Source organism: Maylandia zebra, linkage group LG17, assembly GCF_041146795.1.
Source record: "Maylandia zebra isolate NMK-2024a linkage group LG17, Mzebra_GT3a, whole genome shotgun sequence".
Taxonomy (NCBI): Eukaryota; Metazoa; Chordata; class Actinopteri; order Cichliformes; family Cichlidae; genus Maylandia; species Maylandia zebra.
The window spans coordinates 38,459,415-38,481,075 of NC_135183.1; the positions used below are offsets into that span (position 1 = coordinate 38,459,415).

The following is a 21,661-nucleotide window of genomic DNA, read 5'->3' on the forward strand; positions in this document are numbered from 1 at the left end:
CTGATGATTTGGAAGGAGTAAATAATTCCCCTTTTCCTTAAATAGCCATTTTCCCTGATTCCCTCACACTTAAAGGATCAGTTGACTCGCGTACCCGTGCACAGATGAACCTCTTTATTCTCCTGTTGGCTGTTTTATGGCTAACACAGAGAGCATTTGTGTTTGTGCGATTTGGTTGTGCGGTTTTGAACAGCGATGAGCTCAAGTTGAAACCTTCCAGATGTGGATGCATTGTTTTCCACTGCGAAGGAACAGGTTCCTGCATTGTTTTGTGTCAGAGGTCAGGATTGCACAGAGACAATAGCGCTCGATTGGAAAATGGCTCTGTGAGGGTACATGTGCATGTTTGATGTGCTGCACTATGGAATCTACCTGCGTCCATTAGCTTGCACGGTGTCTTCAGCCTTCGAGCGCTCACATTTTGAGCCAGTCTATGCATGTGGACAGTCCCTCCCTCTTTTCAGTCTTTTACACTCGTTCCTCCGAGTTGTAAAAGCCTTGCTGTTAAAGTGAACAGGGCTACAGGGACATATGAAACTAGAGCCTACTAAGTTCTGCACCAGCTGTTAAAACGTGATTCCCTCTGATTCCTTTGCTGTTTTCTATAACATCAGTCAGATGATGGCATGTTAGTGACTGCAGGGCTGAAATATGACACACTCCCGCTGCACTAACATCACACTGGCTTTGTGCTTTGGGTTTATATGATTTGTGCATTTGTAATAATTACTTCATAGTGCTGCTGCGTAACAAGCGGGCAAAGAATCTGCTTTTATATTTAAGTATTTAGTAGGTCAAACCACACTTCTTTGTCTTGGACAACAAATCGAGTGTTAAAGCTGAGCTGATGAAGTAAAATCCAGCCCTGCTGTGATTTGTGTTCTAGGGTGGGGAGCTAGTGAACTTGGGTGGTTCGGCCTTCTCGTTGAATCCTGACGGCAGCCTCCTTATTACTTCCCCTTCTGGAAATGAGACTGGAGAGTTCATCTGTACTGCTGCTAATGCTGCTGGCCATGCTTCCAGGAAGGTCCAGCTCACGGTCTATGGTAAACCTCATCACCAGCTGAAGGCTACACATAGTCTGTAAAGAAGCACGGGGGCTAAATGTAGCATTTTACGTCAAGAAATTATTGCTAAATTAAGGTTTCTGGGATCACACTGATCATTTTTTACCAAGTCCACATTCTGTGCAAACTCTAAAAGATGATACCAACAAATCACCCACATTCAAAGTCGCTTAAATCTCCTTTCCTCCTCGTGTGATGCTCAGTTTGAACCTCAGCAGGTCAGCTTGACCATATCTACATGCCTAAATGCTAGCAGCGAGGAATTAAATGTCTGTGTGTTTGATCGCCCAGTCCGACCGAGGTCCAAAGCTGGCGATGACGAACACTCAGCAGGTCCGACGAAGATGTCGGTGATCGAGGGCGAGGATGCTGTTTTGCCATGTGATGTCCACAGTGTCCCGCCTCCCATCATCAGTTGGGCCAAAGAGAGGCAACTAATCTCTCCGTACTCTCCCAGGTAAACACATACACATGTACACGACTTTATTCTGCCATTTTCATGAAAGTCACACCAGACAAAATCACCTTCTACACCCGTGTCAATGACACATTTGCTTAAGTTTGGCTAAAATCACATTATCTTGGTTTTAACCTCAATGAGAGAGCTTGATTTGTTGTTTAAAGGAGAACCTACATACACTGTAATCTACAATGGAGTGCTTTGTCAACCGTTTATGACCTCAGGGCATAGTTTGTGGTTTTCTAAGATGACTGAGTAATCATACTCCTCCCTGTGATCTGTTGCTCCTACTATGCGCCTGGCAAACTGACTATAATTATGGTTGATGGTGGATTAGTAAGAATTACCAAAGTGTCTTTTTTTATGTAATAACCGAATAAGTCACTGAGTGGAAACTGTAAGTGTGTGAGTGCGTTTGAGGTTTCTTTTCTTAATATTTCTAAATTTGCAGCCATGCGTTTCACCCAGACTGTTTGGTTTTTAAGTATGTTCTTGTTTCTTCCAGACATGCAAAGCTTCCCTCTGGGTCTATGAAGATCTTAGAGACCAGGCTGTCAGACAGTGGACTCTATGTGTGCGTTGCTTCCAATATTGCTGGAAACTTAACGCAATCCATTGAGCTGAGCATTCTGGGTAAGTTTAGAAGATTAAAAATCTATGATGAGTGTAAAGATTCCTGATGTCTAATGTAAAAACTGTCAAAATATCAGAGTGAAATATGCAACCACCTGCATGAAAATAGATAACTGAACATATACAGTGTGTGATATCCATTTCTCAGATTTCAGACAGTCAAACTACTCATTCAGTACTCACAATTACCTAAATGAGAGGTGCAGCTCAGACATAATATCACCTGGGATTACATAGTTCACAGCCACACACATAATCTATAGTAACTCCTGGGCTGAAGTTCCTGCACTAAATATCATGCAGCTTCAGGTGAGGCAGAAGAAAAGCTTGGCAAATCATGTCCTTTCTACTGCAGTGCCCCCGAGTATTCATGCTGGCCCCCGGGTAATGAAGGTGCAGGTGGGTCACCCTGTGGAGCTGCCATGTGTGGTGAAGGGATTCCCAAAGCCCGTGCTAATCTGGACCAAGGATGGTAGAAGATACCCGGTGTCACCTGATGGCAGTCTGGCCTTGACCAATGTGGGACTGGATGATGAAGGAACCTACACTTGCGCAGCGACCAACACTGCAGGCAGAGATGAGGCTCGAGTTCAGCTTGTAGTTCAAGGTTGGCAACTTACAGTTTTACTCTACCGCTCAATTTTAAGACGCTCCATACTCAAACTGTTATAGATGCTTTGGAGTGTGTGTGATATGTTTGATTGTGTGTTTGCATCTTTTCAGTGCCCCCCGTTGTTGAAGTACTGGAGCCCCCCTTCAACAGTCCTCTGCAGGAGAGGGTTGCTAATCAGCGTATCGCCTTCCCCTGCCCTGCCAAAGGTGCCGTATTACCATCTCTTAGCTTTCAGTTCGCAAACAAGGATCACAACCAAATGCAAATGAAAGCACGTCTGTTCATATTGAAGCAACAAGCAAGGCAAGGGGCTGTGGTTTAGGGTTCTTCCTGTTAAAAGGACGTTTTGACTTCCCACTTTCCCCAAGTGATTGTTCATAGGGATTTGTCAACCTTTCTCCCTATTATTGTCGGGTCTTTGACTTTCAATATGAAGGTGAAGATTGTTGTGATTTGCTGCTATAAAAATAAGTAAATTGTATTGAACTGAGGGCCCGGGCCAGCTCGTGAGCCCGGCACCTGTGAGAGTGAATGACAAAGTGCATGCACCAGTTTGGTGCATTTATTAAAAAGAGTACAGTGCAGATTTTCTGTTGCAGGAGCGCAAACACAGAACAACTTTGGAATTCTTTTGCGAGTGTTCCTGTCTCCATCCCTTCTTCAGGTCTTCCCAAACCAGTGATTCGCTGGTTGCGTAATGGCCAGGAGCTGACAGGTAATGAGCCTGGCGTGTCCATCCTAGAGGACGGTACGCTGCTGATTCTGGCCTCTGTTTCACCGATGGATAATGGAGAGTACGTCTGTACCGCTGCCAACGACGCTGGATCCACTGAGAGGAAGTACCAGCTCAAAGTCAACGGTGACTGACCTGTTCTTTAAGTATTTTGCACCTCTAGTTCAAAAATAAAATTCCTACATTTCATAATATACTCATTACCTTTGGCACCTCCACAGTACCCCCAGATTTCCGTGACAGAGAAACATCCGGCAACCTGTCAGTGGTCCTGAGCCAGCCCACCAGCTTGGTGTGTGACGTCACAGGAACTCCAACGCCTGTCGTCACCTGGTACAAGGATGGAGCTCCTGTATGTGAATAATTGATTATATTGAATGGAAACAAAGACATATATTATTTTGCCATGTGTGTAAAGGTTACACCTTTAAAAGACAGGTACATAAATCAAATACACACACTGAGCGCTTTAAATTGCATGAGCCAAATTTAACCTGGGGTCATGAGACTGTGGTCTCTTTTTACATGAGAACAAGTAATGAGAAATTATAATGATGGAAGCCTTAAGCCTTGAAAGACTTAATGTGCTCTGATCACAGGGTGCGATGTCCAAGAGAACAGACTGTAAATGTGTGTGGAGCCTGTGTGCGTCCATGTGTGTGTGTAACAAAGACCTGCCAAAGAAGCCTTGGTTTCAATATGCTCAAAGCTGCAATGACAGAATAATAATGATAAACTGAGGGGAGAACAGAGCATCATCACACACTTTGCTGTCACGTCCCAGTTAGTTGGCTGCTTTTTGTTCCTTTGGCTGCTGAATGTTTTTCCCTGTCAGGCACAGATGGTGAAATCAGAACTTTAATCCACTAATTACGAGTAATCTAAATCTACGCTCTTCTCTCCGAATGTTTTCTTGAACTGCACACTTTTTGTGTTTTGTATACATTTTAAATTAGGTTTGTCTCTGTAGACCGCAGCCACTTTCAAATCTGCTGAGAAACGTATCAGCAGCTCGTTTTTTGTGTTTTTGTTTAGATCCTATTACAACGACGTTACACTGTGATTTTATTTATGCTGATCGACAGGTAGTTGCAAGTAGTGACATTCAGATTGCTGATATGGGAAAAACTCTGAGACTGCTGAAGGCAGAAACAGCAGACGCAGGCAGCTACAGCTGTGAAGCCATCAACGTCGCAGGAAACGCCGAAAGAAGCTTTTTTTTGGATGTGCTTGGTGAGTAAAGACAGTCGGTGGCGACGCGCAAAGACTATTCTGTGCTGCAGGTTAATGCAATCCTGTCTCCTAGATTTACCCACAATTCTCAGTTCGGTACAATTAATTCAGAGCTGCGTTAAAAAAGTATTTAGACCAAAAACGAGAGAACATATGATATACAGTGCTCTCTTCCTGATTGTTACTTTCTGAATTTTAATATACTTAAAAAAATCTTTTTGATAAGTTTGATAAATCTAAATGTTAAAATAAGAGCTGCTCAGCTTGTGGACGTGCAGAACTTGTCAGATATTGGCAACATTACTGCAGCAGAATAAGAAACTTGTAGTTGTACTATTAAAGCCATTTTTTCTCTCTTGGCTCCTTAGTCCCACCAACAATTATAGGTTCGGGCTCTCCTCAAGATGTTTCAGCAATTATCAAACAAGCTGTCTCTCTTGAGTGCGAGGTGCAGGGAATCCCTTTTCCTGCTATCCAGTGGTCCAAGGACAGGAAGTAAGCGTGCTCTGAAATGAAAAGAAATGAAGTTGGCTGAACATTCATTGGTCAGTACTTCCTGTTCTCATTCTTATTCTTAATCCTTTCTAGGCCGGTGTTTCTCGGTGATCCCAATCTGGAGGTCACAAACAGGGGTCAGGTTCTGAGAATAAAAAGTGCCCGTCTTGGAGATCAGGCCCGCTACCAGTGTAGTGCCACGAATACAGCTGGGAAACAGTCCAAGGACTTTAACCTTAGTGTCTATGGTTAGTGTGTAATCCTAAGCAAAGTAAATTTTCTAATGTAAATACAGCACCGTGTCTTGTCTTGAGCCACCCATCATTTCCAGAGAAATAGAAAATAGGTGGATAGATGCAGTTATTTATGGAAAAGTGTGCAAACATACATGGAAGTACAGTATGTGGGGCCAAAACGAGCTTCAGGAATCACCCTGGCGCTTTAAAAATACAGTTTTATGCTGTCAAACTGTGGAATTTTTTTTTATAGTTTTGTTGCTAAGCTGTCTGTCGTGTGTAGAAATATGTGTATAATTCAGGGTTATGTGCCTTGGTCGTGTACAAGGACTTGACTGAAAATGAGTGAAAAAGCAGCCAAAACTTTGAAAGACCTTCAGAAATCCTGGAGAACTGCTGCTCAGGAAAATCAGGCTCCGCAGCAGCAAAACGTAAAGAAACGAGTGGTGGTTCAAGACTTATGCACACTACTGTATACTGTGCATAAATCTTTTAGCACAATTAACATGGACAAACGTAGCTGAATTACAAATTTCAGTATGTTTATATGTTTATTTCAGTGCCCCCCTCCATCAAAGGAGGTAATGTCACCACAGAGGTGACGGCACTGCTGGATACTGCGGTAACTCTGGAGTGTGAGGCACGTGGGGTGCCGCTTCCCTCCATAACCTGGCACCGAAAAGGAGAGATCGTCCTGTCCAGCCGTCAGGCTCAACATGTAGAGCGAGGCCGCTACTTGAAGATCGTTCGTGCACAGGCCTCTGATGCTGGACAGTACACGTGTAAGGTGACCAGCGTGGCTGGGAGCGCTGAGAAAAGCTACACGCTGGACGTCTACTGTAAGAGCCAGAAATGATATCGACACACATCTTTGTGTTCACTGTGTTTTGTGTCAGCTTAAAGTAACAGCTGTTAAAAATTAATTTAAATGATGTTGTTTACAACAAGTCCAGAACAAGTCCTGGAAATGAAAACTGCCATCATCTCTGTGTTTAGAAAACCCTTTATTGGCTCTGAAGCTTAATTTGGTGATTTAGCATAAACCAGATGTAAGTTCTGCCTGATAAAAGCCTGAAATGTGTCAAATGCAAATAAGATTTTAAACCTTTGTCACGTTCTCTTCTTTCCGTGGCGGACCTCCCTGTGCAGTGCCTCCCACAGTCACAGGCGGGGATAAAGGGCCCATCAAAAGGAAAGTGGTTCTCAGTAAATCTCTGATCCTGGAGTGTGAGGCTGGAGGACACCCTCCACCTTCTCTTACGTGGCTGAAGGATGGAGTCCCTGTACGCAATGGGGCAAGTGTCCGTGTGCTCGAGCAGGGAAAGAAACTAGAAATCCCCTCGGCCGCCGTCTCAGACTCGGGACACTACATCTGCGTGGCTACGAGCATCGCCGGGGAGAAGGAGGTCAAATATGATGTCAGAGTTTTAGGTATAAACACACAGAAAATCGCTGATTTCTGGTATAACTACATCACTTTCCATTTTCTTCTTAGAGTGCTATCCCAGCTGTCATTATAGTGATTTTTCACAGATCACCCAAACTACAGCTGATGGGGAAACACCTGGGATATTTCTATCCATCCAAAATGCACACAATGCATTTTTAAGTCATGCACATGATACTGTTTGTAGGAAGTTGACCTGCTTGTTTGCTTGCATGTTATCCCAGGAAGTGTTTGGTCTGGCTTTGTTGTTCGTTCCACACCGATTTCTTTACTATATCCAAATTAGTGTTTTTGCTTTGAGAAAATTTAGTCTACTTAAGGTTTATTGGTAATGGAATTCAACATTTAATTCTGCCAAGTAGAAACATCACAGGAAAAAAAGTGTGATCTAAACTGGCCGCTCAGTTGCATGTGTTTCATAACTGGTAAGAACGAGGACTAAGTACAGTCGACTTACCGACGTGATGCTGTCATTTATGGAGTAAATGTAAATGCCTGTGAGAAAGACATTCATCTCCTCTGGGTACCAAACAAGCATCATTGCACAGCTGTGCCTTTAATAGAAATGCATTATAGCATTATGTAGCTTGCTATCGCCAGTGTGTGAATGGGTGAATGACTGAATGTAGTGTAAAGCGCTTTGGGGTCCTATGGACTAGAAAAGCGCTATACAAATGCAGGCCATTTACCATTATTTCAAAGACGCTGCTGACAGGAAGTGTATTTTCTGAATTTGTACTTGCTAACAGAAAATCGGCGACTGCAGCCTGTCAGGTTTGCTCTTTAACTGTCTGACAGCTGAGAAAAGCGTCACGCCGTTGTCGGCAGGATTCGAACCTGCGCGGGGAGACCCCAATGGATTTCTAGTCCATCGCCTTAACCACTCGGCCACGACAACTCATGTTGAGCCGATGCTCTCGTGTTCTGCTGATTCTTATCTGCAGTGTCCTGTCACTTCACTGTGGGTTTGATGTATCTGGCCTCACATATGCTAGAAATATTTGTCAGAGTTTATTCTATTGAGCATAAACTGAAATGTCAGGAAAATGAATTAAAAAAAGATGATTTTCACTCCTAGTTCCTCCTTTCATCGATGGATCTGATAATGTGACGGTCACCACAGTTATACTTAACACACCTTTGGAGCTCGAGTGTCACACCGCAGGAACACCTACACCTGTAATCACGTAAGAGCTCGTCTATTGCTCACAGTTAAACAAATGCAAACAGGCCTTATTGAAAGTCACTGTAAAGTTAATTCCTTCCCAGGTGGCATAAGGACGGAAAGCTATTGCGACAGGGTGAAGGATTATGGATCGCAGCCGGTGGGCGACGCCTAGTCATCTCTCGCGCTCAGGTCTCTGACACAGCTCTCTTTCAGTGTGTGGCCACCAATGAGGCAGGAAACCATAATAAGGACTTCAGTGTGGTTGTCCAAGGTAAAACAAAGAAACTTACTTTAAAATTAAAAAGACCCATCTCAGTATCTTTTAAATGTAAATGGCTTTACCTAAACTCTAGTTGCAAGCTGCAGCAAAATCTCGCTTTACCTTTTTTAAATTTCCTGGTTCCTCATTTTCAGTTGTAAAATGTTTCCAAGGATAAAAACCTGCCCTCTGTACCTCTGCAGTTCCTCCATCCATCCGTACCAATGGACCTACTGAACGTTCAGTGATTCTCCACAAGCCCGTGAGTCTGGACTGTGTCTCCAGTGGAATTCCTCCTCCAACCATTACCTGGCTTAAAAATGGACGACCAGTCGACGCAACTAGTGAGCACCTGCAGGTTGGTCCCTTAATTGTCTGACATTTTCAAGCTATTCACTTTAAAATCAATCATCACTGAAGCATGAACTTCTTCAGGTGAACCACAGATCCATACATGCTGTATATCTGCAGCCAAACCTAGATTCTCCCTCTCTCCTTGATGCAATTCAAATTATTACTTATTTTTATACACAGTGCTTTCAGTATGGAAACACAGCTCATTTCTCTATATTTTGCTTTTGAGGAGCCAGACTTTCTTGTAATTTTGTATCTATATGTAACAAACAAAGTAGTAAACAACCACTTTGTAAAATGTATCTTTATAACTTTGTTACAAGCAGCCTGAATCTGCAACAAATGTCAAAAACAAGTTTTTGAGTATTTTTGCAAAAAGCAACATCATTACCAAAGAGTTCTAATCTGAAAACTGGACATATCTCAGAATATCCTCAAAAATGTTTGGAAACTAGACAAGAACTGTCAGGCTTCACAACTATCCACAACAGATGAACAGTATCCGAAAGTTTTGTCCTAAGAAACAGGAAGAAATCCCACAAAGAGCCGACACAGGACCTGAGAGATGCATCTGGCTCGTCAGGTGATCCGTCTGCCTTCATCTTTTGGGGGCTGGTGTTGGGGATCTTGTCAAAACTCACATACCTTCTCGAAAACATGTGATTGGCAACATTTTCATCTGACAATGATCCCGAGCACATTGTCAGTGCAGTGAAAGCAGACCTGGACAGAAAAACACACAGTGGGAGATTATCAGTCATGGACTGGCCTCCCCGGAACCCAGACCTCAACATTACTGAAGCGGTGTGGGATCATGTTGACAGACAATCCAACAAAAGGCAGCCAACATCCACAGAAGAGCTTTCAAGAAGCTGGGCTATTATTCCTGTTATGATGAAGAATAAAGCTGGTCACACCAAATATTGACTTTCACACTCATTCGCCTGCTTTTGCTTCATATACTGCATTTCCATGTATGTTTGCACATTTCAATAAATCACATATTTCTCAAATTTCCTAGCAAAAAGTAAGGAAGTGGGGCTTAAGGCTTAAGAGTACTAACAGGTTAGAAGAAGAAGAAGCAGAAGCAGCAGAAAGCGATTCATTCTTATTCTTCACTGCTCAGTAATTACCAATCTGAATTCTCTGTATCTGCCACAGCTGGAGTCAGCAGGCAGGACACTAAAGATTACAGAGGCAAGACTGGAGGATTCTGGGAAATTCACTTGCCTGGCCACTAACGCAGCTGGTGAAGCTCAGCAGCACATAAGACTCAGCGTCCACGGTAACTTACTTATGGATATACAAATCACTCGCTCTGCATGTTTGTCTCGCTTATCTTCCTCCTCCTATATCCAGAGTTGATAATAATAAGCTGTTGTTTCTGGGTGTAATTCTGTTTGTGTCCCTCAGAGCCTCCCAGTATCCCGTCCTCTGGAGAGACCATTAACCAGACCATTCTGTCAGGCTTTTCCACTGAGCTCGAGTGCAAGGCCGCGGGCAGCCCATTACCTGGTAAGACTGTTCACTAACAACCTCCTCAGTCCCACTGTGCGCACTCAAAGCCTTTACAGTGTAGTTTTCCTACAAACAGCTTCAGCTTCTTCCCTCTCCTTCTTTTTCCATTTGGATGATCTAAACACTCAAAGATGTGCTACATATAAATTCATGTGTAGCTAGGTTCTTATTGTAAAATCACTTTCTTCATTGTTAGAGGAAGTGTTACAGTACAGCAATTTAGTATCTATGTAACCATAACTGGGCAACGGAAATTCTTTATCAACTTTAAAAATTCTAAAAAAAATGTAAAAATTACAATTCTTTATAATAAACTTTGATTTTTAGTCCAACATTTATTTTATTTGCTATTGTCTTCAGATTTTAAATAAACTCAAACCCTCATTAATCTCTTTTAAGCCTAGTTTTCTGTTTAATAGTTCTTTTGCTGAAAGTATTTTTGATATCCTTCATGCCTTAGCTATCACTTGGTACAAAGATGGCCGACCTCTGACCAGTGCAGCTGGTGTGACGTTACGGAAGCGTGGCCAGATGCTGGAGATTGAACGAGCACAGCTGTCCGATGCTGGCATATACAGATGTGTCGCTGTGAACCTGGCTGGAGCTGCTGAGATATCTCACAGACTTCAGGTCCTCGGTGGGTGGCTTTCTCATTAATTAAGCAGAAGTATGCTGAACTTTTTGGTTGTTCGTGAGTAATACTATCTCTATAAGTTAGAGATTAGTCGCTGACAGATGATGACAATATGCGGATAGCTGAAAAACAAAAACAACTCCAGTGGCGTTGCAGATCGTCACTGACTGAGTGCTTTATCCTCGTGCCTTGCAGTGCCCCCGGTCATCTCCAGCCGAGGCGGTACGGTAACTGTTGTGGTGAATGAAGCCGTCAGGTTGGAGTGTGAGGCTACAGGGGTTCCTGCTCCCAGTATCACATGGCTCAAAGATGGCAGCCCTGTGGCAAGTGTTTCACATGGCATACAGGTGACATCACTACATTCATGCTTAGTGCTTTGTGCCGGATCATTCCAGAGATCTGTTGTGATGCAAAATGCGAGGTGACGTTATCCTCAGGTTATGTTGAACATTGCAGGTGTGCGGAAGCTCTGTGTTAGATAATAATAAAAGTCTTCTGCAGACCTTTTAACGACTGTGTGCTGTGAGTCTGTGCGTGAGCCGAGCACCGTGACGTGACCTCTGCTCTGTTTCCGTCGGCCTGTCAGGTGTTTGCTGGTGGCAGAGTGCTGTCCCTGGATAGCGCACAGGTTAGCGACACAGGCAGGTACACCTGTGTGGCTGTCAACGCTGGAGGAGAACAGCACAGAGACTATGACCTGAAGGTTTATGGTGAGAACATGAACAGCTGTTGTTGCATACATGTACCTATATGGTATCATATGGTAAACAGCATGTATAGTACTTTTTTTTTTTTTAATCCTTTATTCGTTTTGTTTTTTTTAGAAAAGTGTCTGACATCATTTGCAGTCCCCAGCTTAGGTTAACTGGTGGCTCTAAATTTTCCATCGGTGTGAATTTGTGTAACAGTCTGTGTTAGCTTTGTGACACTGATGACCTGTCCAGGGTGCATACTGCCTCTTGCCATATGGCTCCAGTCCCACCATTAACCTGAATTGGATAAGCAGAAGATGATGCATGATGAATGCATGTTCATTAGGTTCAAATAAATGCATATCCATGAAATATGAATCGATTCAAATAACTTATTGTTTATACTAAAGACACAAGTATCTGTATTTTACCGTATAAATATAAAATAGTTTTAAAAACAGATTTATCCGTCCATCCATCCAAGGTTTTGACTTTCACCTGTTTATTTGTGGATCACTAATGTTGCCTTTTTAAAAAGCTTTAACATCATAGTGCACTCTCTCGTTACATGCCCTGGTTCTTCTCTTTAGAGTTTAATCGTACTCATGCATGTTACGGCTGCTCCTTCTCAGCTGCTTTGTTTTGCTAACTAATGGTTATGACTGACTGTCAAATGTCTTACAGCAGAAACCAGACTGAGCACCAGGCTGTGAATTATAATACAGAAACAATATCTGGCAAGAGCCTTGAGCAAAGCATGTGCGTGTAGAGGAAGTGCGGCTTGACTGAGTTTAGCGTTTCAATAAACGCTGTCAGCCTCCTGAACAGAGCCGAGCTTGATGGCGACTCAGCTGTTATACAAGTCTAATCAAAGCTAATGTCACTGAGGTAATAGGAAACATGTCATCTTACATACATGGGATTGTAGAGTCTGTGTTTGGATCTTTGTTCGTATATGCATGCAGAATGCAAACATCCACATGATGCGAGTTTCCTCGCAGAGATCAAAAAGAAAGGAGGGAAAAAGAACTTGTCCACTGAAGTGAAGGCAGATTTGTTGTGGTAATTGGTACCATTCTTCAGCTGATAGCCTATTCCCGTCCTTCTCCGATGACTTGGGCTCTGTCTGAACAGCGACCACAGTTGAAGGGACATTGGCCTGCTGTCATTTTCTAAATAAGAGCCGACTGTCTTCTGAAAAACTTGTAAACAGAGGCTTAAACAAAACGCCTTTCATCTCATATATTCTGGGATTTCTGCCTCCTGTTAAAATAATTACATTATTATTCCCAGAGAAATGATTTCCTGAGCTACTTCAAAGTCAGTTCATTTCATAGGCGTGTGCTTTCGTTGCACAGATGCTCAGTGGCAAATACACATCCTGTCCAGAACTTCTTGAAATTGCTGGAAATCAAAGCAACGGCCATCCAACTGGTATTTTTTAATCCCTACTCATTTTCCATCTCAGTGCATGTTAGCAATTCCCAGTGACGTTAGCTTTCATAACCTTCTGGGAAACGAAGAAACTCAGATTTATAATGTCACTAAAATATGTTGAACTGGTTTAATGATGCCGTCATAACCCAGGATGCAATTGGAGCTTAAAGAGCACCAGATGCACAACAAACAGCGCCTGTGCTGCTCAGGAAGCAATTATATTGTTTACCCATGAGGTAATCTAACAAGTTTAGTGTGCTTTGTGGGACAAAGCAGCACTTTCACAACAGCGCACCCTTAATACAAAAGATTTACTCCGAATCATGTCATTTAAATGATTTCATCCCAGAAAGTATTCATTCGATGACAGAAGCCTTTTCAGGAGCTCGTCTTCATGTTTTGCCACAGTGCCACCAAACATCAAGGGCGAGGAGGTGAATGCTACAGTGATGCTCGGTCAACCCGTGGAGCTGCACTGCCAGAGTGATGCAGTCCCCCCACCCACCCTGTCCTGGCTCAAAGATGGCCGCCCTCTCTTTAGGAAGCCTGGTCTGACTGTGTCAGCAGATGTTAGTCTGCTTAAGGTACAGTTCATCATACAACCATCATATAGCTAAAAGACAACTGGAAGGGCTAACTTTAATCTTAAGAGGTCCCTTTTAACGATGACCGTCTCTCCTGCTGTTAGTTGCATTTTTTCTTTGGCCAAAACTCTGTTCTCTGTCTACAAACTGGCAGATCAGCAGGGTGCATGTGCAGGACTCAGGCAGATATACCTGCGAAGCCACAAACATTGCTGGCAAAACAGAGAAGAACTATAACCTCAATGTGTGGGGTAAGTTGATCTTGTGTCACTGTCGTGCATTTGGACTGACCTGAAGAGATTTTTCAGTCTTTCTTGGACTGTTAGACAAAACAGAAACAAAAAGCTTTTTGTTAGTAGATTTTGATCTTTCTTTGCAGCCCATCATCACGATGATTTATGCATCGCTCATTTACTAGTACTAATGCATGCAGTGTGACTGCCTCCTTTTGGCGTCCCTTTGCTATTACAGTGTCTCCCAGTATCCGAGGCTCTGAGGAGGCGTCTCCTCTGACGGTAGTTGAAGGCAGTCTCATCACTCTTATGTGTGAGTCCAGTGGCATACCGCCTCCCAGTCTCACATGGACGAAGGATGGTAAGCCAGTTTCTGCTTTGATCAAACGTGGGGAGGCAGTGCGCATGCGCGGGTGGCGTGCTGGAACGCCTCACCTATCCTGTGTTTTGTTTATATTCCAGGTTCTGAAGTGAAATCTTACCAGCGGGTCAGGATTCTGTCAGGAGGTCGTCAGCTGCAGATCTCCAGCGCTGAGAAGACAGATGCTGCTTCTTACACCTGCACAGCCTCCAGTGCAGCTGGCACCGTCTCCAAGGAGTACAGCCTGCAGGTTTATGGTGTGTAAACACCACGAATTCATCCTTTTTTTTTTCAATTGCCTTTTTGCCTATAAAGGATACAGGCTGTACAGGTGTTGGTTAAATGTTGTCTCTATGGGGGAAAGAGTTAAGGTGATAAAAACAGTAAAAAGCTTCTCTTATCTCATCTTTTTAATGACACACCACTCACCCGCTTTTCTCACTTCAGTCCGTCCTTCCATCAGACGCACCGAAGGCGGCGCTGATGAGGTCACTGTGATAAAGGGAGGTGATGTGACGCTACAGTGTGATGCTGAAGGTGTGCCGCGACCTGCGGTCACGTGGCTGAAAGACGGACGGCCGATCACAGGCCAGCATGGTGCAAAGGTCCTGAACGAGGGGAGGCTATTGCAGATTAAAGATGCCAAAGTGTCAGACACGGGACGCTACACGTGCATCGCTGTTAACGTGGCGGGACAGGCTGACAGCAAGCATGACATCAGCGTCCACGGTATGAAACAGGAATTGCTTTCAGAGATTAAAGTTTTTTGTGTTTTCATAATGATCAAAGAAATCATCTTTGTGTCCATTTACCTCCTTTTCTCTCATCTTCAGTCCCACCAAGTATAATTGGGCAGGTGCAGTTTCCAGAAAATGTGAGTGTTGTCATGAGGAACCCAGTTGCTCTGATCTGCGAGGCCTCCGGCATCCCTCTTCCTACCATCTCCTGGTTGAAGGACGGTCAGCCAATTAAAACGACTAGTTCAGCGCGCATCCTTTCAGGTCTGTTCCTGTTTGACTTTTCGTGACTTTTCAAGCTCTTAGTCTTGATTTTTACTTCCCAGCTAGGTTTCAGAGGTTTCAACATTTGCAATGCACTGCCACTAATAATATTATGGAATGACTGCGACCACGGCCAAATGCAGACGCCAGTTCTGTGAAAAACCAGCAGAAAAACAATTAAATTGTGAAGCAAAAGAATGTTAATATTAATTTGAAAAGTTGGAAATGGAAACTGTAACAAAGTGTGAGTGAATCCTAATGACACTCATGTTGTCAAACCTGGAGTTGTTTCAGTAACATGTCATTATTTTTCACTTATTTTCTCATTAACTGTGGCAAAGCTACGCTGTTGGCTGTTGAGACTGACATTAGTCTGAAATATCATTAAACTCTGTCCTAAATGTTTGAACAGCTGTGGTTCTAAGAGTTCAGCTTCTCTGTGTTGATTGATTTCAGTGCTCAGAAAGGCTAATGTCATTTCAACACGTTTAAAAGCCTGTTTACGTGTTCTTGTCATGTTTTATTTCTGGGGAAAAAAAGTACTTTTCTTCTGACCTAGCTTTTAAAGACATTACACGTGGTTATAGAAACATAATAATAATGGACTTGTTTAACTTCTAGGTGGCCGCAGCCTGCGTCTGATGCATGCTGCAGCAGAGGATGCTGGGAGATACACTTGCATCGTGTCTAACAGCGCTGGGGAGGAGAGGAAGACCTTTGACCTTGACATCCTTGGTGAGAAAATAGAAAATTTATTGTATCATGTTTTGTTTTGTTTGTTTGTTTGTTTGTTTTTGTTTTTAGCTTTATGCCATAATATTGTCTAACTAAAGTGACTGTGCATTTACATATATTGTACCATGCTCGAAAAGGTGGAGGAGGTGGCTGAAGACAGGGAGGTGCAGATTATGGGTGCATGGATGGATGAATGGATGGATGTTTATTTTCCACTTAATGATAAAATGGACTTTGATAGAAAATAATAACTATTTAACTGATTTTTCCGACAGTTCCCCCGAGCATTGTGGAGGAGGGAACTATGGTGGATACTAAAGTGAAGGAGAAACACAACATCACTCTCACTTGTGAAGCATCAGGTATTTGAGATAATCTGGTAATGAAATGTTTGGATCAATCCTTACTGTAAGTTCCAGTCAAGATAATCTCTGTGCTTTGGAACAATTTTCTTAAGCCCTTTTACAATTTCCCAGGTAATCCTGTACCTGAGATTAAATGGCTGAAGGATGGACAGCTGCTGGTGCCTGACGGGCATTACCAAATTCTGTCTCATGGCCGTTTCCTCCAAATCTCTGGAGCCCAAGTCGCAGACACTGGCAGGTACAGCTGCCTGGCCTCTAACAGTGCAGGAGACCGCAGGCGGCATTACAATCTTAATGTCCTGGGTACAAAGACAACTCTTTTTCCATTTTGGAGACTTTGAGTTCATTACACGTGGAATGAAATCATATTACTTATTTGTCTGTTTTTTCCCCTCTTTTCTTGACCAGTTTCTCCCACCATTGCTGGGTCAGGCCCTGACATTTCTGCAGAGGAGGTTACAGTAACCCTGAGCAGCCCCACCTCACTGGTGTGTGAAGTCCAGTCTTACCCTCCTGCTCTGATCATGTGGCTCAAAGATGGCACTCTGTTTGAATCCAGTCGCAACGTCAGAGTCCTTCCAGGTTTGCAATCAGAATCAGAATCAGAATCAGAATACTTTATTGATCCCTGGGGGAAATTATTTTTTGTTACAGTGCTCCATTTTAAACCAACATTAAGACAAGACAGACAATACACTAACTAAGAATAGTACAATATATACATATATATACATACATACATACATAAGTCACTTATAAATAAATATTTGGAAAAGAAACATGTGTAGTTGTAGCAGCAAACAGTGTGTTAAGTGGATGCGTTGTACAGGGAGATGGCCACAGGCAGGAATGATTTCCTGTGTCGTTCAGTGGTGCTTTTCGGTAATCTCAGTCTCTCACTGAACGAGCTCCTGTGACTGACCAGCATGTCATGGAGTGGGTGGGAGGTGTTATCCAACATTGTCTTTATCTTGGACAGCATCCGCCTCTCTGACACCACCTTGAGGGAGTCCAGCTCCATCCCCACAACATTGCTGGCCTTACGGATCAGTTTATTAAGTCTGTTGGCATCTGCGACCCTCAGCCTGCTCCCCCAGCATGCAACAGCATAGAGGATCGCACTGGCCACCACAGACTCATAGAAAATCCTCAGCATTTTCTGGCAGATGTTGAAGGACCTCAGTCGCCTCAAAAAATAGAGACGACTCTGGCCCTTCCTGTAAAGTGCTGTGGTGTTTTTAGCCCAGTCCAGTTTATTGTCAATGTGTACTCCAAGGTATTTATAGTCCTCCACAATGTCAACACTGACCCCCTGGATTGAAACAGGGGTCAAGTGTTTCCTGGTCTTCCTGAAGTCCACGATCAGTTCCTTGGTCTTTGCCACGTTGAGCTGCAGATGATTCTGCTCACACCACGTGACAAAGGAGTCGACCACAGCCCGGTACTCTGTCTCATCATCCCTGCTGATGCATCCAACCACCGCAGAGTCATCAGAAAATGACGTGCACAATGAAAATAAAGAAGCAATAAAGGGACAGAAGGAAAATGTGTTAGAATCTTTGAATCGTGACTCTGTGGCTGTTACAGGTGGGCGAACGCTGCAGATTCTCAATGCTAAACAAGAGGATGCTGGGAGGTATACCTGCGTGGCCACTAATGAGGCTGGAGAGACACTGAAGCACTATGAGGTCAAGGTTTATGGTGAGACCCCTTCAGCTTTGGGAGCATGCTGCAGCATAAAATGTTTTATGTGTGTTCAGTTCTAGCATAATCTATTGCACATGCTTTCTTGTACAAGTAAATATAATTTACAGCTCCTTGTCAGAAGTTTACATCCACTCATCATGGACATAAATGTCATGGTAATTTGGGGTTTCAGTGATTTATTAGAACTGTTCATTTTTCCAGGGAACCATGATTATAAAGCACACATCTTTATTGACTTTAAAAAAAACAAGAACAGAGTGCACAAGTTTGAAATTATGTTGGATTGTCTCTCACCCACATGGGGTCAAAAGTGCTGCTGAATCTTCTACAATGTCTTTTAACTTGACAGGATCGATTTAATTTCTCATTAGTGGTCATGATTGACTACAACTGGTCGTTCTCAGCATAAAAAGGATTTGTATGACAGTAATCACTGGATTGGCCATTGCTCAGAACAATGGGAAAGTCCAAGGAACTCAGTGAAGGTTCAAGAAGGAGAATTGTAGAGTTATACGAGTTGTGAAAGATTTCTAAACAACTGCAAATCCCAAGATCATCAGTTCTAACAACTGTATGTAAATACAACTCATTTGGATGTGTCACCACTTTGCCACGGTCTGGAAGAAGATGCAAACTGTTACCCTCAGATCAGGAACAACGGAGGAAAACTAGGCTCAAGTCTGGTATGAAATGGGGTTTTTTCCACAACGATGCCTCTTGTACATCGTCTTATTATCTTTTGGGAGACGCCTGCGTCACTTTCCGGTCAAAAAAAAGTTGCTGGTTGAATAAAAGTAACTTTAAGTCAAAATTTGCCAGGAGTATGAATAATTATAGGCTTCACTGTATATATTAGAGCCTGCATGTATCCAAAATAAATAAAACTTGTGCCCCTCATTCTTGTTTTTGAAGGGCAGTAAAGATGTATACTGTACAATCCTTCCATCTTGGACAAAAGAAATCATTAGAAGAGATTCATATCAATGATGAGTGGATGTAAACGTCTGACCACAACTGTAAATTACTGATAAGAATTACCAGTAATCAGATTTACATTAAACATATTTTAACTTGTTTTTGTCTCCAGTTCCTCCACAGATTAATAAGAATGACATTCCCGGGGAAGGACTGGCCCCTAAAGAGGTCAAAATCAAGGTTAACAGCACCCTGACTTTGGAGTGTGTTGCTCAGGCCTTTCCTACCCCCGCACTGCAGTGGTATAAAGATGGACAGGTAACGTCTGGGATATTTTCACAGTTTTTTAAAGCTGTGGGATTAAAGGCTTGAAAAAAAGTTTTTTCTCTGCACAGATCCTGCAGTCAGATGACCACGTGTCCATTACAGCCAACGGGCGGATCGTTCAGATCAAACATGCTCAGGTGTCAGACACTGGCCGCTACACCTGTGTAGCCACTAATATAGCTGGAGAGGATGAGAAGGACTTTGATGTAAATATACAAGGTGAACTGGGTTGACTAATGCAGATGTGTGCACTGCAACTATTATTTAATAAAGACACTACATAAATGCACAACCATGCGCCTGATGGCGTTTCCTCCTGTTAGTAATGTAATGCGTGAAGTAAGGTTTTAACGTCTGTCCTCTTTTTCCCCGCTGCTCAGTTCCACCTAATTTTAACAGGCCTGGTGCAGATGGTGATACCACGTCTTCCTCAGGCTTTGGAGTTGATGCACGAGACGTGATACTCAACAATCCCATCTCCCTGTACTGTGAGACCAACGCCGTCCCCCCTCCGACCCTCACTTGGTACAAAGACGGACATCTGCTGACATCGAATGACAAAGTTCTGATCCTGCCAGGTGAGACAGATGACGAAAACTGTAAGGAAGAGATGAAATGTGAAGGATATTTAGTCCATACACATTTTCTACTGCTTTAATCTCAGGTGGGCGAGTGCTACAGATTCCCAGGGCCCAGATTGAGGACTCAGGCAGGTACACATGTGTGGCTGTCAATGAAGCAGGAGAGGACTCCATCCAGTATGATGTTAGAGTGCTATGTGAGTAAAAACACCCTTATTTCCTGTGGGACAAGTATCGATCAGTTTAGCAGAGAACGGTTCACATGCATGTATGTGTTCTGCACTAGTACCTCCGACCATACGCGGAACAGACAGCGACCTGCCTGATGAAGTCACAGTGCTGGTCAATAAAACTGCCCAACTGGAGTGTCACGTGGAGGGAACCCCGGCCCCCAAAATTAGCTGGTTTAAGCACAACCAGCCAATCACCTCCAACAGCTTGCACAGAATTCTGTCCAATGGGAGAGCGCTTCAGGTAACAACCAGGAAACACAGACTGATTAAATTTGTATTTTTAAACCTCCCATACCCCACACAAGGTACGATGTCTTGACAACAATGAAAATAACTGTAATTGTTCTTTTTACTTCTTTTACTTGTTTATGTAAACATGTCAGTATCAATGCACCTCGGGTAATATTTACAACATTTTTTCTCCATCAGATATTGACGGCTCAGGTATCGGACACAGGGCGTTATGTGTGTGCAGCTGAAAATGTGGCTGGAAGTGCAGAAAAAACATTTAATCTCAATGTTCATGGTGAGTTACTCCCTTTTCCTTTTCAGCTTAAATGTGTCACAACCAGTGTTGGTCAAGTTACTTGAAAAAAGTAATCAGTAACTAATTACTGATTACTTCCCCCAAAAAGTAATCCTGTTACTTTACTGATTACTTATTTTCAAAAGTAATTAATTACTTAGTTACTTTTTAAAAACACGATTTACAACCTGAAGAGGTGATAAAGTGATAGATCTTTCAGCCCAATTCTACTTTTTCTACATAATCCATCATACAAAATGTAATCAAATGGAAAAGTCTCTTTTTTAAACTTGTTTATTAGTTTTAATCTTTTAACTTTATGCATCAAGCAAAAATTAAATTATCTGCAACATTCTCTGACTGGAAGAAATTAGTTTAACATTGAAACCTATTTTCTGCACATTCCAGCACATAAAATAAAATATTTTTTGTGTTTACACTCACTCTTTCAAATAGATGCAAGTAAAACACAGCAGAAAATAAATAAAGTCAAAGACTCAGCGGTCCTGTTGCTCTATTTTCACCTGTAAAGCAGGAGTGGGGTAGGCGGAGGTTTACCCTGGTGCAGGTGTGCCGCGGTCAGTTGAAGAATCCGCGAGTTTCTCTGTGAGTTTCCCATTACGTCGTAGCTACTCGGTGCTTGTTGGAAGTTTAGGGGTTTTTTCGCTGTAAAAAGAAGTTTTCTTCCCACGCACAGCGGACACTAATGTTTTTGTCACTTTGTATGGAATCAAACTCAAAGTAAGGTCAGTACTTCCACGCTTTAAACGCTGCACGCTCACACTCTCTCTGCACTCGATATATGATCCACTGTTGATCTGCACACAGCTGTTGTCACGAACGTCGCACTCGCTTACGTCACTGTCATGAGACATTCTCGCAAAAAAAATCACGGTTTTAGTAACGCAGTAACGCAGCGTTCCTACGGGAAAGTAACGGTAATCTAATTACCGTTTTTGCAATAGTAATCCCTTACTTTACTCGTTACTTGAAAAAAGTAATCGGATTACAGTACATTTGTTTATGTTCTGCCCATCTCTGGTCACAACATGAACAAATGTAGTAAAATACTTTTCCCTCATGTGATCACAGCAAATTAAATATTTTTGTCTTC

General features: G+C 42.8%; 1 protein-coding gene and 1 non-coding gene across 3 annotated transcripts in view; one reads left to right on the top strand and one right to left on the bottom strand.

Moving 5' to 3' along the window:
- hmcn1 (hemicentin 1) overlaps positions 1–21,661 on the top strand; it is an 89,906-nt gene that overhangs the window by 43,534 nt on the left and 24,711 nt on the right. For both annotated transcript variants that reach the window (XM_014407334.4, XM_076875519.1), the window contains exons 21-57: positions 887–1,046; positions 1,359–1,524; positions 2,033–2,160; positions 2,516–2,767; positions 2,884–2,979; positions 3,438–3,632; positions 3,728–3,858; positions 4,592–4,739; positions 5,108–5,234; positions 5,328–5,482; positions 6,031–6,309; positions 6,620–6,901; positions 7,996–8,104; positions 8,187–8,356; positions 8,548–8,702; positions 9,860–9,983; positions 10,112–10,213; positions 10,677–10,853; positions 11,046–11,197; positions 11,437–11,560; positions 13,388–13,563; positions 13,718–13,814; positions 14,035–14,157; positions 14,259–14,414; positions 14,605–14,886; positions 14,991–15,158; positions 15,780–15,893; positions 16,169–16,255; positions 16,370–16,561; positions 16,667–16,840; positions 17,846–17,959; positions 19,053–19,198; positions 19,276–19,426; positions 19,588–19,785; positions 19,872–19,985; positions 20,075–20,262; positions 20,451–20,547. In XM_014407334.4, the coding sequence (XP_014262820.3) occupies positions 887–1,046; positions 1,359–1,524; positions 2,033–2,160; positions 2,516–2,767; positions 2,884–2,979; positions 3,438–3,632; positions 3,728–3,858; positions 4,592–4,739; positions 5,108–5,234; positions 5,328–5,482; positions 6,031–6,309; positions 6,620–6,901; positions 7,996–8,104; positions 8,187–8,356; positions 8,548–8,702; positions 9,860–9,983; positions 10,112–10,213; positions 10,677–10,853; positions 11,046–11,197; positions 11,437–11,560; positions 13,388–13,563; positions 13,718–13,814; positions 14,035–14,157; positions 14,259–14,414; positions 14,605–14,886; positions 14,991–15,158; positions 15,780–15,893; positions 16,169–16,255; positions 16,370–16,561; positions 16,667–16,840; positions 17,846–17,959; positions 19,053–19,198; positions 19,276–19,426; positions 19,588–19,785; positions 19,872–19,985; positions 20,075–20,262; positions 20,451–20,547 (5,809 nt within the window). The remainder of the gene's footprint in view (positions 1–886; positions 1,047–1,358; positions 1,525–2,032; positions 2,161–2,515; positions 2,768–2,883; positions 2,980–3,437; positions 3,633–3,727; positions 3,859–4,591; positions 4,740–5,107; positions 5,235–5,327; positions 5,483–6,030; positions 6,310–6,619; positions 6,902–7,995; positions 8,105–8,186; positions 8,357–8,547; positions 8,703–9,859; positions 9,984–10,111; positions 10,214–10,676; positions 10,854–11,045; positions 11,198–11,436; positions 11,561–13,387; positions 13,564–13,717; positions 13,815–14,034; positions 14,158–14,258; positions 14,415–14,604; positions 14,887–14,990; positions 15,159–15,779; positions 15,894–16,168; positions 16,256–16,369; positions 16,562–16,666; positions 16,841–17,845; positions 17,960–19,052; positions 19,199–19,275; positions 19,427–19,587; positions 19,786–19,871; positions 19,986–20,074; positions 20,263–20,450; positions 20,548–21,661) is intronic.
- On the bottom strand, positions 7,734–7,815 carry trnas-aga (transfer RNA serine (anticodon AGA)). Its single transcript has one exon. It is a non-coding gene; the product is annotated as a tRNA-Ser (tRNA).